The following is a 15608-nucleotide window of genomic DNA, read 5'->3' as shown; positions in this document are numbered from 1 at the left end:
GCGTCGAGAGTCTCGTGTGTATGCTCGCACGCGCGCGTGTCGCAAGCGAGCTAAGATGCAACCATGCTCCGAGCAACGCAACGCAAAGCAAAGCATCAAACGCACGGTCCTAAAGCCATGGGGTTGTCGGCAAGCGAAGACGGACAAGTCTGTAAATCTACTCAATATATTGTTAGTTAGACACAGTTCCGAGCTCGATACAGTTTCTGTATCACTTTGAAGTCGCGCAGGCAAGATTCCATGCAGATAAGTCGGAGTTGCAAACGCTGCACGCTGAGCAATGCACGCAACGCGTATAACCGCAGCTATGTACAGCATTACGAATAGTTTTTACTAGTCAAATGCTAACAATAGGACGCGAGCAACCGACCACGCGTGCATCCACGCGAGCACACTCGATTCTCCAGGAAACGGTGGTACAGATTGTCGCTACAATTGTTTCCGTTACTCGACATTGGCTTATCCATTTGCGAAAAAACGGTTTTCTCAGAAAAGAAACGTTGGGAAGAATAAGCAATAAAGGAGAGCCATTTCCTAAAATATAAACATTTTTTTTCGTTGTTAATTTTCATTTGCGATCTGCCGTACAATATATTAAATAACCAGTTTTTTTTTCTCGCGTCGGTATAAAGTTAAATTTTTGGTGAATAAAAATCTAAGTGCGTTTTCAAAAAAGAGACTAGCGAAAATACGAATTTGTGATAATAAATCGATTACGATTTTCTGCGATTCGGTGAAGTGATAACAAAAGTTAAAGGTGAAGTGATAAGTTCAGAACATGGAGCCAGCACGAAAAAAAATTCGACGAAAAGTTTGTTGAAGATATGTGGAAAGTTCTGTATGTGCTGGGAAGAAAGTTTGTGATCAGAACTATATACATGAATCAGGCTGATAAAGGGATCGTGAAGGAATACGGAGCACGCGAGGATCGTGAAGGCAGACGAAAATCGCGAGCATCGGGCAGGAAAAAGGTAGGAAGAAGATCGAGGCGACAGTTCCTGTAAACGTGAGTAATTACACCAACGATTTTTTTTCACAAACATGAGTACGCGAAATATGAAAAATGGTTTTGATGTTACAAATGTATATATTCTGTCCATTTGAATGATCACGATACATAAACGCGCGTTCCTGGATGATGTTCTGATATTTTATGGAAGTATTTTTTTTGGGTTTGTTTGGGTTGGGTTTATCGAAAAAAGGTGTAGGGGTTAACTGCGGGGGTACTCGATCGTCAACAAAATTGAGAACCTCTGTCGTCGAATTTTTTTATCTATGAAAACGATCGTAGCGACATCTGTGTTCAACATTTGTAACTAGACCTTCTTGAGTCCTAATATTTTTTCAGACAACAATCTCCCACTACCTTTTTTTTTGGTGGTGAATTTGAGAAAATTCGAACGAGTAAAGTAAAAAAACCCTATCCAGTTAAGAAGATTTCTTAAAATTTTCTTCATTGATTTCCGAGTCGTTCTTAATGTTATTTTGATGCATTATTTTTACTTCCAGGGATTTGTTAAATTTTTCAGATTTAAATCTTCAATTATTTGCTCATAATTAAAAGTGTGGCCTAATATAATTTTCATTTTTTAATTTCATATGTAAAAACTTCATAACCATGGTATGTGAGATTAGGGCATCCTGTTTATAGATGACGCTGTGAACTTTTCGTAGCACTTATCATCACATTATTTGGGGATTTGGGGCAAAAATTCAATCGGCCAGATTCCGCCGAGGAATCTTTTAATGGGTCATTCTTTTCATAATTGAATCCAAAATATTGTCGAGGTACAAAAAAAACCTATTTGAGAATTGTTAAAAGATTGTTCGTTGATTCACGGTCAGCGAACTGTCATCTGACGTCATTGTCATTCGTTGTCTGGAAAGAACGTCAACTATCGAACGTCAAGGTTTATTGAAGCACTCCGAACGTGTTTAACAATTTGAGAATTAACAATTTTTCGGAAAATTCGATTAATTCTTTAGATACTCAGAACTCTCTGCAAACTTTTTTGCAAAATCAACTGCTGGTGGGTCAACATTCCGCTATATACCAATATTCAATCACGATGGAGGACATGCAAGAAGAGGTTAAGAATTTTTGACGTTTAACTTTGATCTCGCTTCTAGTAAAAAAGTTATCAAATCATTTTAAAATTTTGTTTATTCAATATTCACTCGAATTTTAGACACAATTTGTTGTTGATGACGTCAGCAAAATAATCAAAGAGGCCATTGAAGTTTCCATCGGCGGTGATGCTTATCAACACAACAAAGTCAACCAATGGACTTCGCACGTTGTCGAAGGATGTTTAGGAAATTTGACCAAATTACAAAAACCTTACAAATACATAGGTAATTGTAAAACGGGAAAGTCGTTTGTAAAATTTAAAACAAAAAGCCCATTTTCCCATAGATAATAATTGTAGGCACGGTTTGTTATCTGAAAAAAGTCATTATGGCAATGATCTTTAATGCCAACATTCTTCTTTTCAGTGACGTGTACCATTATGCAAAAGAACGGTGCTGGCCTACACACTGCTAGTTCATGTTTTTGGGACAATGCAACGGATGGTAGCTGTACAGTTCGTTGGGAGAACAAAACAATGTATTGTATCGTATCTGTATTTGGTCTTGCAATTTGATTTTTCTGTGCTGCGTGTGTCTAGTCCGCCGTCAATCAAATTTATTTCTCGTTCTGAAAGCGCTCAATGGTGCAAAAGAAAGATGCAGAAAACGTAAAAAGAGAGTTTGTGCAAATGAAAATTGCGAATCCAACTTGAGCAGCTGCTTTGCGTAACTGTATTTCCATATATTTTTATATTTAATGCGTGTTTTTTTTTGTATTAAATTGAAGATACAATCTACTAGAGCACAATGAATAATGAGATTCTTTTCCCAAGATTGTATGGAATTCACAAATTCATCATAATTGATGTAAAAAAGAAGTTTGTATCCAAGAAGGCAGCGAAAAATGTACTTGATCGATTTCTTACATTTTTTTACTTCGATGAGTCTTGACTACCTCTCAAATCTTGAGCAAACAAAAAACATCAATAAATATTGGAAAGAGAACTCTTGGCGCATTCCCTTTGGAATCAATGTTTTATAACCATGCGTCAATCGCAGTAACAGAAGGTTCGAGAAATGAAATTCAACTTTTCAAGACTGTCGATTGATTAACAGTTAAATTATTGACGGGAATGTTTATTCAATCTGAAGATATATAATTACAATGTCTTTTAAAGCTTCTCAATTATGGAAGAGGGCATATTTTTCTTCCATATTAATTACGTTGAAACATTTATGCCTTAAATGAGAGTAGATAAAGTATAAGTAGACAATTATTACGATAAAAAAAAATCAAAGTACAGCTTGTGGTTGGTGCTGTTAATTAAGCTCAGACCTTGTATCCTCTGAAAGAATATATTTTAGGAACGTAAATCAAATTTTTTCTACACTCGAACGCTACGTATTGTCCTCGTTTTTTTTTTTTTATATCACATGTACTTTCTACCATTAAAACGAGCAATCGACAATGTTGCTTTCAATTATTAATACTGTTCCTTGAAATAAAAGTTTCTATAGTCAACGATAAGGATCGTGTTATAAAAATATTTAAGCAGTCTCAAATAAGCATTTTAAATCTGTTTTTTCTTCTCATTTTTCGAAGCTACTACATTGTTTCCGTGTATCGGAGTTACACGACACTTTTAACTAAGCTTTCGACTTTTTTTTCGCAGTCAATGATAATAAAAAATGGAAATAAATAATGATTGTTTTTGATTGATCGCCGGACAAAGATGGTCTAGAGATAATCTGGCGTGTCCGAAAGTTCTAAATGAGGAAGAAAATCTTCGTCATCCGTTGTTACTTCGCCATCCAACAGCACCATGTTTACGTTCAAACTGTCTCCAAATTCGTCGTCTATGTAAATGTCCTCCACCGTATTATCCGTTACGCCCTGGAAATATACGAAAACAAATGAATTTTTGATCTCCCATCGTTTCACGGACTTTCGTAATGGTTTTAATATACACTTTTCCAATTTTTAAGCTACGAAAAAAAGCTTGAAACATTATTTAGAACTCACAGCTTTTCTAATCGGTAATTTTCCGAGTGACATGTTACTCAAATTTCTTAATTGGCCGAGCGCAGCAGGTAGCGATCTTCTTCTAGGCAAGTTATTTTGAGTATTGCAGGAGTGACATTCGCGATCTTTGCCACCAAATATCATAAGAGTGAAACTAGTCTCGGAATCATCAATCATATTGGTCACGATTGGATCGTCCGGCAATTCGATTTTGGCGGGTTTTGGGCAAGTTACCATTTCAGGATTTAAAGGAGATCTTGACAGGATGACCGTTCTATCGTCTGCTTTTGAATCCGAGCTAGAATGATCATTTTCATGGAGACTTTCTGCAATTGATTCGCAAATAACGCCTGACAATCTGGCAGGATCGAATGAGCTTTTTTTTACATCGTCCCGAGGCGAGATTCTCATTCGAATCTTGAGCTCTGTGTTTTCTGCATTAACTCCGTTCGTGACAGCTGAATTTTTCTCATTAAAATGAGTTTTCGCTTCCTCATTAGCTGTTTCTTCTTCAGACTGTTTTTCCGTTGTGAAAAATAGTCTTTCTCCATCGTTGCTGCGTTCGATACTTTTGATCTCGCCATCCGAGCCTTCGTGCTTCAATTCGTAAAGATTTTCGAACACAAATTCGTGTTGGCTGCTGGTGTTTGGGTCAAAAACCTCCGGACTTTTGGACGGTGACGAAGCCTCGCTCGTGGAGTCTTCCTGAGCAGTAGTAGTACTCGACAATACTATTTCTGTAGCTCGGTCCAAAGAGTCTCTCAAAGCTTGCAACGAATTTTTACTCTCGATCGTTTCAGAGTTCGACTCGAGTGAATCAGTCTTGACAATCAATCGAGTATCGTTGCTAGAATTTACCTTATCATCGATTGTATAAGTTTTGTCACTTTGAGGAGATTCAGCTTTAGGAATTGTAGCTTCGGAGAAGCTCGGAGCGTCGCGTGGAAGACAGAAAGTTGAATCGTCGATAGGATCTTTTCGCATTTTTGATATACAAATCATTTTTTCTTTTCGCCAAAGAGACGATTCGAAAAAACTCTGAGAATTGGAATTCAAGACTTTCGGATGTGACACCGCGCCTCTTACAGCAGTCGGAACGTAAGAGTATGGTAATTTTTGGATCTTTTGATTCGTCTTTCGCGGTGGTGGGGAATTGAATTGGCCGGTTGGTTTTGCCTCTTTCGGCTGCAGGCTCGTTTTGTGGCTGGCAGGTTTGTGCGGCTGGTAATCTTTGCTTCTCACTTCTGTCAAAATCCGTGATTTTATATTATCCTCATCATCATCAGCATCGATATCCTCGGTTTGCAAACACTGTGAACAATCGTTACCGTAAAAGAAATCATTTCTTTTATTCGCCAATGTTTGTCGCAGTCTCTTCGTACTTTCACGTGTATCGCTCAAAGACGATTCGTCGTCGGAGGAATCCAACGACTCGGTCGAGATTACGTCAACCGCTGCTACTACTTCCGGAATAATCGTTTTTTCATATTCACCAATTTTCGAGTGCCTCTGCTTACTCGCTATTGATATTTTTTCATTTGGACTCGCCTTGTTGACGTTTCGAGCGTTCACTCTCTTCACACTCATTGTCGGCTTCAAAACTTGTTCAATTATCCCAGCCGGAGCCGTTTCGTTTTGACTGAACGACAACAAATCCGTCGGATTCGCTTTTCCGTCATTCTCGCTGATATTCAGGTTCAGAGACCGAGGAACGTTCCTCGATTTAGCTACTTTTCGTTGCTTGTGACATTTCGGTGTTGGAATTACCGTGTATTTTTGAACCGGTGGAGAATCAGTCAAATGATACTCTTCAATCACTTTCGATTGTAACTTGGGAGAGTTGTTGTTGTTGTTGTTTGTTGACGTCCTCACGTAAATCGGATCCGCATTCTCGTATTGTATCTGAAATATTAAAAAAACGATTATCAATCATGTACCAACTTCCTATTTATTTCCCATTAATCCATTCACAAGCTCTTAATAGAAAAATTTGATATAAAATAATAAAAAACGAGTTTTTCTTTCAGTTATTCATATTATGCGCATCATTAAATTGTACGCAGCTCAATTAACCGTGGGAAGCGATAGAAAACATGCTCAATTTCGTAAAAAATTATGATTTTTAATGTGAAATAATCAAAATTTTTTTCCCTTTCCGTGTGAACGTCTCAACGGTTATTGGCCGCAAGAAAAAGCCGGAATTCAAACGAACCTCGAGAGTCTGCAAAAAGCGTCGCATTCTACTCATGTCTAAGGTTCTCTTGGAAATGTCCAACTGTAGTCCAGCCTCCAGAAGTTTGTTCAGTAATGGTGGGAAATTGTAAAGATCCGTAACGACCCTCCGTTCCCACTGTACGTATTGTGCCTCTACCTCTGATTTGCTCAGCCCATTCCACGGGATATTCACTGCGTAATTAGTTATAATTCAAGTTAAGCTACGACACCACATTTTATTTTTGCTGCCTCATGGAGAGGAAGCTAGCTCGCTTTTTGCTGCTGCTCGTTCCTCTGACGAGCTCAATATTCTTCGGGCACTTACGAGATAAACGTGAACGCTGCTTGAAAGTAACATTGCGTGTTGAAAAATAAAGAATTATTCAAACTCGAGATGATTTCTTTCACAGATGTTGAATTTCAATGTTCAAACGATTCACGTTTTTCTCACATTGATGAATTAGCACATGAAGAATGTTATAATTACTTTGGATTATTGAATTTTACAATGAAATATAATTTCACACGTTATCAGATACTTTGAGACATTTTCTCATGTTTACGACCGAACGATCGAGGATTATTCCGAAGAGAAACTTTGTGAAAATATGGAAATAGCGTGAAATCGTTGGTAAATTTGCAGTTCCCACGATTTTTTTCCCCCAATCAGCTCGTTTTGCTTATTCAATACATTCTTTCGACTCACTGGTACACATTTCCCACATGAGAAGCGCTAAGCCGTAGACGTCGGTGGCTCTGCTCGGTTCGTGTCCTCGGAAGATCTCTGGTGCTTGCCATCTGAATATTTCGTATCTCAATCGATGCTCGAATTCCTGGCTGCGGTTTGGCTGAAATGCACACATTCGAAAGGTGAATTAAAGATATAAATAAACGTTATAAAACATTCTAATGACTTGAGATAATTAATTAGAAAATGAATCGCAATTATCTTCAGTGCGTTCGATGTGCTGTTTCTAGAATTCATGAAACGTTGGATTTAGAATTGATTTTATTGTCAGTTTTCCTGGAAACTTTGACCCGGTTGAAAGGGCCGAGCCCTTTCGTTCAGGGCGATTAAACTCGTCGAACCTGTCGACAAATTGATGAGGAAGAAGCAATTTCGGTCGTGACAAAGGAAACAAACGATCGTGCTTGGCAAATAATTTCCGGTTATCCGGGATAGGATGTGTGTCCGGTCATGCAGTTGGGAGCCTCTGCGATCACAATTATTCTCGAATTCATTATTTTACAGGGGAATCCGGAATTGGATTGGTTCGACGACGTTAAGGAGGTTGAAGCGTATCTTATGTTAAAACTATTTTCCAACTTTGCACATAAAAATTTTTTAAACAGAAAGCTTAAAACAGTATTAAACTTCTGGCGTGATATGCCGATGGTTCACCGTCGTAAAATTGAGATATTTATTGTTGAAGCTTGCAATTTTTTGAAAGCTTCCACAAGAGCCCATGTTTAACCTTGTCATTTTCGACAATGAATATTTCGATTACTAGGCGGTGAAACCTCTTCAAATTTTTCACACATAATTAAGCGCTATTCAAGAAGATTCACGTAAATTTTCAATTCATTATTTTGGAATAATAAAATCTAATGTATTTTTCGTATGATGTCGTATATATATCGCTTCAACTTCCTTAATTCGAGGAATCGGGGCGACCATTGTTGGCATTGGGAATCGAGATCACTTTCCCTCAGTCACGAGTGACTTGGCGAGCAACTTCGCTACCCCAATCGTTGGCTGGTACCCGCGAACGTCTTGACTTTCTCCTAACATCGGAAGTCACGCCTCGGCCCTGACGACACGCAGCTCGAATTGTCAACAGTCGAGAATTTTGCTCCGAGATAATTTCGCATGCAACGAAAACGACGTTCGATGAATTGTGAGATCAGTAACTGCTGATCATCGGAAAATCACACTTTCCATTTCACCTACTATTTTTTAATAATTCATCCAAGAAATATTGATTTTAAAGACAAAATTTGCTAGTCTCGAACTAAAGTGAAATATAACGAAGCCAAATGACGTATCGATGGGTTATCGAGTCGAGCACGCGCTCGAAAAGTAGCCAATACACTTACACCGGTGAGAGAATGCGCGAGCTCCCACCCGCCAAGTTTCACGGTTCCGCACGTAGCGAGGAAAACACAGTGGGGACTTATAGCTCCGTGTACGTATCCTCGCATATGCGCGTGCTTCAGAGCACCTGCAAGATTTCCGGCGCACTTTGCGATCCCCTGAACGGACACACGTTCGCCCTGCTCGTGCACGAAATTATATAGTGTGCAATCGACTGGCTCGAATATCGCCACGAGACCGTGATCGTCGGTGTGAGTCGTTGCCATCAATAATAGAACGCTCGGATGTCGAATTTCCCTGAAATTATTAAAAACATTATATGAAATGATCATTACTCGTTGATCACAATTATTATCGCACATAACAAAGTGCGCTTACAGTTGACTCGGACTTGGACACTCGGGCCCAAAAGTTTTTCCGATTGAGCCCAATTTATTTTAGAAAAATAATTTTCAATCATTTATTCAGCTAAAATAGTCATCATGATTTCACGGAATTTGATTAATCACAAAAAAATCATTTTTCCTTAACTTTGATCTAAAATGTTTATGCTTATTTGTTGGATTATCGTTTAAAGAATATTTTTTTATAAGATTTTTGCATTTTACAAATAATTATTGGGCCAAGTTTACAAAGAAATGATGGTTATAAAGGAAATACGAACGTTAGAACTTCGAGATCGGCTTTGACAGCCTCACGACATTCGGGATGAGTGTGTCGTCTGAGGGCTACCCTGGTGCTCTGCCATTCGGCGAACATGAGCTCCATGTAACGATCTTCGGTACCAGCGATCCATCCTATCTCGAAAATGTCGGAAGCATGAACATGGGGAACCCCAGGAATGCCGGCTCTCTCCTTGTCGTTTATCTTTTTGTTTTTGTTTTCATTCTCGTTTTTGGTTTTGATGAATAAATCGAAGCGTTCCTTGTCCGGACTATTGGGGGAAACAACGCATTCCGACGATTCGTTGGTGCTTCGTCGTCGATCGATAAAAGCCTGAAGAGCGTTTCTGTAAGCTTCGCTGAAATAAACAGTACACAACGAGAACGTTCTAAATTCGGATTTATTATTCGTGTGTACCTCGGGGTTTTAAAGAGAAAATATCACGGCCAGAAATAATCTGAATTTTACACAAAATTTTTTATACGTTCGTCGTGTCATATCTCCCTTGTTATATATATCGGCAATTTAAATGACGAATAAATTTTGTTTCACTACCTCGAGTCACTCGACGATTCGAATAATAACGCCGTTGATGCGGAAACTATACGTTTTCGTGGCGCCATACTCCACGTCGATTATTTCTCAATTTTTGTACTTAATTTTTAAACCGAAGGACTATTACACATTTCTTTTTCAAAGATTGTATCGAAAACTTCAACGCGACAATAAATGACGACTAGCGCCATCTGCGAAAGTTTTCGTACAGCCGGCCGGGTCACGTGACGTGATAGGTTATTTACGAAGCTTTTTTTTTATCGCGTTCGTACGTTTCCGTCTATCACAGCATCGCGGATTGTTCAGTTTATTATTTTACGTTAAATCCTCGCGTTGATAATAATTTTAGATATTTCCGTGTATGTGTGTGTGTGTGTGTAGTCACAGTAATCGAGAGAAAATAAACTGTTCGGCATGTCAACAAAGACGGGACGTCGACAATTTTTTAGCAAGGTTTAACTACACGAGAGCGGCGCTTCCCAAATTTGTTAGGCACTGCAGGGATGGCGCTAGTGCTCGGGATCGTCATCGGTACTTCTATTGACAAATTTTACTGCAGTGCTCGTAATATGGACGCGAGAAACAACAAGAATTTTGGTTTGTTTATAGTTTTTTTTTTTTTTTTACAATATTCGTTGACTTTTCGACAAATAAAATTGACAGTCGCATTATTTGCGCGGTTAATGAAAGATCCTGTCATAATTTGCGATACTGTGTACACTCACTTATTTAACCCGCTGATTTTGGGCGACAAGCCTCGGCGATCACGATCTCGCTGAACAATATCCCTGTAAAAATGAACAAGAGAATAATACAACAATAGAACATAGTGAGGAATTTCCTCATTATTCGGTATCGGTGAGTATGGAAAAAAATTCCTCCATAAAATACAGCGAGAACCAGCAGTATTGAGGCTCCGGATCTCTTTCTGGGCGAGTTCACGGCTCAGGTCACACGCGGAAGTGATCATTCTAAATGCCTATTCTCTCTGTATTTCTGTATAACTATAAGTGTATACATCAATACGAAAAACGAAAAAAACTACGAGTTTTCTATGCGCGCAGACTTCCGGAATGACGTAACATCCGACGTATTGTCTGTGTCCGCCGCGTGTGGCGCTTCTCCGCGAATTATTTTCACACACACTTTTAGTCCGAAGGTATACGCAAGCAGAGATTATTTACGTGCGTGTTTTGTGAGCGAACAAGGTCAGTTTGAAAAAAAATCGGATCATGAGAGTCAAGATTCGTGTATAACAATCTCCGTCTGCCGATCTTCCCGTCGCGTCGACATAATAAATCGTAATTAGGCTGCTTAGAAAGCGTGCAGCGAAGAGTTACTCGTTGTCATAAGCCCCATTGTCTAAGATTGCTATGACTTTGCTACCAATTTTTCACCATTATGTGTGCTTATGTTTTCCCAACTCTGAACACAACTTTCCCATGTTTTCATCTTTTCATCTACCATTTTAGTTTTGCACGCACGTACAAATGTCATATTCAGGCTTTAATTGACGATTTACTTTATCTTAATTTATATTAAATAACGAGGGGACAAGTTTCGAAAAATTACAGTTTTTTACTCGAAGACATAACCTAATTATCATCGTCTGCTGTGTTTACTGAGCTAACGATGTTAACAAAAGATCGAGATAAAATTTTAACGAATGACGATTAATTACCGTTGGGAGAACTCCTTTAAGGGGTTGTAAGGTTAGAAAAATTGGAATTGAAAGTGATTCTGAAAATTTGTGTCTAAATAAATGCGATCTTTATCGTGTGTTTCCCATGATCCCAGTTCGTGTTTGAAAAAAATGGGCAATTGCGGATTTCGTTAAACAAACTTGGCGATCTCGATTTTTCGGATAAGAGTTTAAGGGGACAGAGTCGAGGGGTTTATCCTTCGATTATTCGAGTGAATAGATCGGCTGTTGGCATTACGGTTTTCGCAGGACCATCGAGCGTGACGATGTTGCTCCAAATATTTCGAAACACCGCTTTGCGAGATAGTCGGTGATTGCTCGCGCTATAATTAGACGAGATTTCCTCTTCGGTCCTCTCTTTTGCCGTTACCAGATGCAATTATAAACTATCCTACAGTCGAAACCGGTGAAACTCGTTTGTAATTAGAAAAAAAAACGGTCCAGTGATTCTTTCATCGCGCTCGAAGCATGCGTTTTCGTCTTGCTATTTTGGGCCGAATGAAAAAAAAAAACTAAAGGAAATCAGTGTCTTAGAAATCTCTTCAACTTCCGGATCATCGAAATCATTCTGCTTCACGATTCATTCCACTTCAGTTTCCATAGTAAAATCGAACCGGAAATATTTTTATTTTTTCTTTCACTATAAAAATCTAAGAGATCTCTTATCTCGTCACGCGCGTCAAAATTATTATTTAACCTCCAAATTTTAATTCTTTTCCCAATTGTTCGTAAAACTTTATTGAATCGAGTTATGAGATTCTTTCTTTTCCATTTTTTTTTATAAATATTCATGGGATCTGAGAGACATTTTTTTCGGTGTTTAAAAACATTTTTACTTCTCACTTTATTTCGTTATCTCTCTTCCCCCCTCCTTCTTTCCCCGTCGTTCTAGCTCTTTCGTCAGGTTTACAGCACACTCGAATCGCGAGCGTTTTACACAGTGGGAAGGGCAGAGAAAAGATAGCATTATTCAAGGTTGATGAGTGGCTGATTGTCTTGGCTAATTAAAACTCTCTCGCGAAGAGTCGGAGCTTTTTTTCGTGTTACAGCAGCGAAACGGTACGTTAAGCGAAGCGTGCAACGGCCGGGCGCGGCGCGGCGGGGCGGGGGGGGGGGGGGGGAGAGAAGGAGAAGAATAACGTAAACAGTCGAAACACAAAAGGACGAATAAGTGAAGAAGAGAAAGAGACAGAAAATACTTGGAATTTTTCGTGTTTCAGAAAATCGGCTCGTGTCGTAAAGAGTGTATACCGTAAAGTTCTTATAACCAATACAAAATAGCATTGAAGCGAGCGAGTGATTTGGATCGAGCGCGTACGGACGAGCAAAGAATATGGATTCTCGGTGTTTCAGGGCTGACGAAATTTTCACGAGGGAACACATTTTCTAGTGAGCACGTTTTCGGGCTTTACCGAACATTTTTCCAGGCCACATTAATTGCTCGGACTTAACACGCCGCAAAGAGACGTTTCGACGTGCAAAATGTTTCGACAGAGGATCGAGGAACGCACTGGCCGCTCGTCGGGACCGAGACAATCCCCTCTCCCCCCTCCAATCTACTGTACTCACCTCGAATTCGACCGTGGCAAAGTCTACCTGAATTACGGTAATCGTCCGAGATTAAACGCGGAACAACAATAGACCCAGTGTACCCTCTCTCTTCGCTTTACCCCCCCACGCCATTATTCTCGCCTCAGGTACACAAATTTATTCCCAACAATGCGCACTCGCTCAACGCTCCTCTCCACATTTGCATAGACTATTAGTTGTTTATTCGTTTTTTTTCTCTTTTCACTCGTCTCTACTCTATTCAATGTTTATTCTACATGAAAATCTTTATTAGTCCTTCAATTCCTAAATTTCGCGAAAAATCGTACAAAACAGTGTCCAACGAATGTGATTTTCGAGATTTTCGAATAATTATTTCCATTTTTTTCCTCATGCGTATCCTTTCATCGATAGATCCTCGTTTTTGGGCAGTTTACTCGTGATCGATAAGTTTCTTCGTAAATACTCGGTGAATCGATCTCGAAATATTTTATTCAGTTTTGATGATCAACGTTGTAGAGCATTTTCTTCGTACATTTAAACATTTCGTCGGGTTCGTAATACTCTGACCTTGGGAGCTATTCATGGGACTGATACAAATATTTGTCATTTTCGTACCGGTCGGTGAGTTTGCGATAAAGTAATTAGTGGCAAAGTTCACATTCGATAAATATATATTAATGAACATTTGAGTGAACGATGAACTGTGATTTTTGGATTTGGAAAGTCCTCGGTTAAATTTTCTTGGAATATTATTTTCACTTGGGTGATATATTGAAAATTCAAAAACGTCGAGACGGCGAGAAACGTGAAAAAAGCGAGGAAACGCGACGGTAATTGAGCACGATCGCGACCACGCTGCTTTATCTAATGACGTATCGACGATGTAGATAAGAAGTCAAAGGGGAATGTCGTTCGTAAAACACTTGTGTGTATACGCGGCCATTTTAATTCGCAATGAAAATGATTTTTTGTTCCATTAAAACGAAGCGTAAGATTCCAAGTTACGTAATTGCGAATTCGATGATGAAAACGGCGAGTTTTTCGCTCGACATTCCCCGCCATTATTTTTCTGGCTTTTGGGTTATAATTGAAAAATAATCTTTCAGAATATACGAAAAGCGAATCGATCGGAGCTGCGGGCGAAGGGATCGAGGAAGGAGCAGCATCGGCTTTTCCTCGCTACAATTATCGTCCGGAGTTACCTAATTGCGTGAGAGGATTTGGACGACTGTTGGACATTAGCGATGACCGTACTTGGGATTCTCCGCACGTTTTCTATGCTCAAAAACGGCATCGCTACTCGGAGAATCGGCGGAAAGGCCAGCGGCAAATCACTCATCCAGAAGCGCCGACGGCGATAAGAATAAATGAATAAAACAACAACGATCACTGGAACTAATTGAATTTGAGGGACACTCGAATTCGGAAAGGCCGCGTCACCGATGCCCGATTACCTCGAAATTTTTTAACCAACGCCACCAAAAAATTTGCCCGCTAAAGACCTATTTTCGTTTGTTTTTCTACTCTTGAGCCTTGCGACGTTTTGGCACGCTTTGGAAGCACGATAGTTAACCCGGGACAAGGGAAAACACTGCGAAATGTAAACACCCTTCTCGAATCGTTTTCGCGAGACTGTTACCACCGACCAGACGAGTCCTCCTCGATTGCTCGATCGCGCTCTCCCTTTCTGTTATTATTTTCTACCGATAGCTGCGGATATTTTGACCAACTTACTTTCTCAGCCACTTGAACACCCCCATTACCCCCATTATACACGTAGCACAACGCCCAATGACACTTATATAAATTTTTAACACGTATATGAGTAAGGATGGTATTATGAAAATACGAAATCGCGGGTGCGAAGGAACTCGCTTCACTATTTCCCGGGCGGTAATGATACCGGCACGTTTCCTCGTGCTCTCACAAGCTACTGTACGTTTCAACGCTTGGCATGACCGCACTGCGCCCCCACTTTTCACCAACCTACAATCGCCATTGCGATTATTCTTCTCCGACATTTTCTCATCCGGTAAATCCGTTCACTCGATGCTCCCGATTTACTTTCTTTACTCTCTTCACTCGATACTCCTGTTTGCTTCTATTTTTTTATTTTTTTTAGTCTTCATCAACGTACGCGCTCGTTTATTTCTCCCTCTCACTTTCTTTATTTAATATTTCTCTATTTTTTTCCGGCTCTCGTTCCAATTCGTTCGATCAACTTTTCAAAACGTGCGGAGAGATCTTCTGCCTTTGAAAAGATCCGAATACACTCTGCCACCGTATCAATAAGAATCTCTCTTAACACTTTGTCCCCTCTTTGTTTACGCTTGGACTTGGCGACTCTTGCGATCAATCTCCGTCGATATTATCCCGGACTTTGCTCATTTCCGAGCCACCGTTTTAGCGCAGTATTTCAAATTTTTGTGCTTTTGTACTCCCCCAAAAGAGAGCGCTCCGATCACTACAGTTAGAAATGAAGGATCGATTTTTTTGGAGCGATTTTTCCACGATCTTTTCGGATCTTTTGTATGTTTGTTAAACTGTTATTCGGTTGAAATTTATCCAGTTTTTCATCGAAATTCGCTTCCATTCGGAAACAATCGATTAGTTGATTTTCTGTAATAAGGAGAAATAAAAATTCGTCAATTTTTGTTAATTCTAAACTCGAAGAATTCATTACTCGCTAACCTCGGGCGTTTGATGCTTTGAAAAATGAGCGAAGAAAGCTTGAT

The 15608-nt window shown here is 39.5% G+C and overlaps 2 protein-coding genes across 3 annotated transcripts; one reads left to right on the top strand and one right to left on the bottom strand.

The window, feature by feature from the left end:
• Positions 1-1672: 1672 nt before the first annotated feature.
• On the top strand, positions 1673-3449 carry Dlc90F (dynein light chain 90F). Its single transcript, XM_043426941.1, has 3 exons — positions 1673-2090; positions 2190-2355; positions 2497-3449. Exons 1-3 carry the CDS (start codon positions 2070-2072, stop codon positions 2643-2645), a joined length of 336 nt encoding a protein of 111 aa, XP_043282876.1. The 5' UTR covers positions 1673-2069; the 3' UTR covers positions 2646-3449.
• Positions 3176-15138, bottom strand: LOC122415088 (uncharacterized). 2 transcript variants are annotated; one of them, XM_043426926.1, is made up of 8 exons: positions 14608-15138; positions 10346-10408; positions 9067-9423; positions 8405-8699; positions 7014-7155; positions 6306-6499; positions 4094-5995; positions 3176-3964 (listed from the first exon to the last, which is right to left on the bottom strand). In XM_043426926.1, the coding sequence occupies exons 1-8, from the start codon at positions 14892-14894 to the stop codon at positions 3809-3811; spliced, it is 3396 nt and encodes a 1131-aa protein (XP_043282861.1). In that variant the 5' UTR covers positions 14895-15138; the 3' UTR covers positions 3176-3808. The 2 variants fall into 2 exon arrangements, with proteins under 2 accessions (XP_043282861.1, XP_043282862.1); XM_043426927.1 differs by lacking the exon at positions 14608-15138 and adding an exon at positions 14076-14571.
• Positions 15139-15608: the final 470 nt, after the last annotated feature.

Source organism: Venturia canescens, chromosome 8 (assembly GCF_019457755.1).
Source record: "Venturia canescens isolate UGA chromosome 8, ASM1945775v1, whole genome shotgun sequence".
Classification (NCBI taxonomy): Eukaryota; Metazoa; Arthropoda; class Insecta; order Hymenoptera; family Ichneumonidae; genus Venturia; species Venturia canescens.
This window is presented reverse-complemented; position numbering and strand designations above follow the sequence as displayed.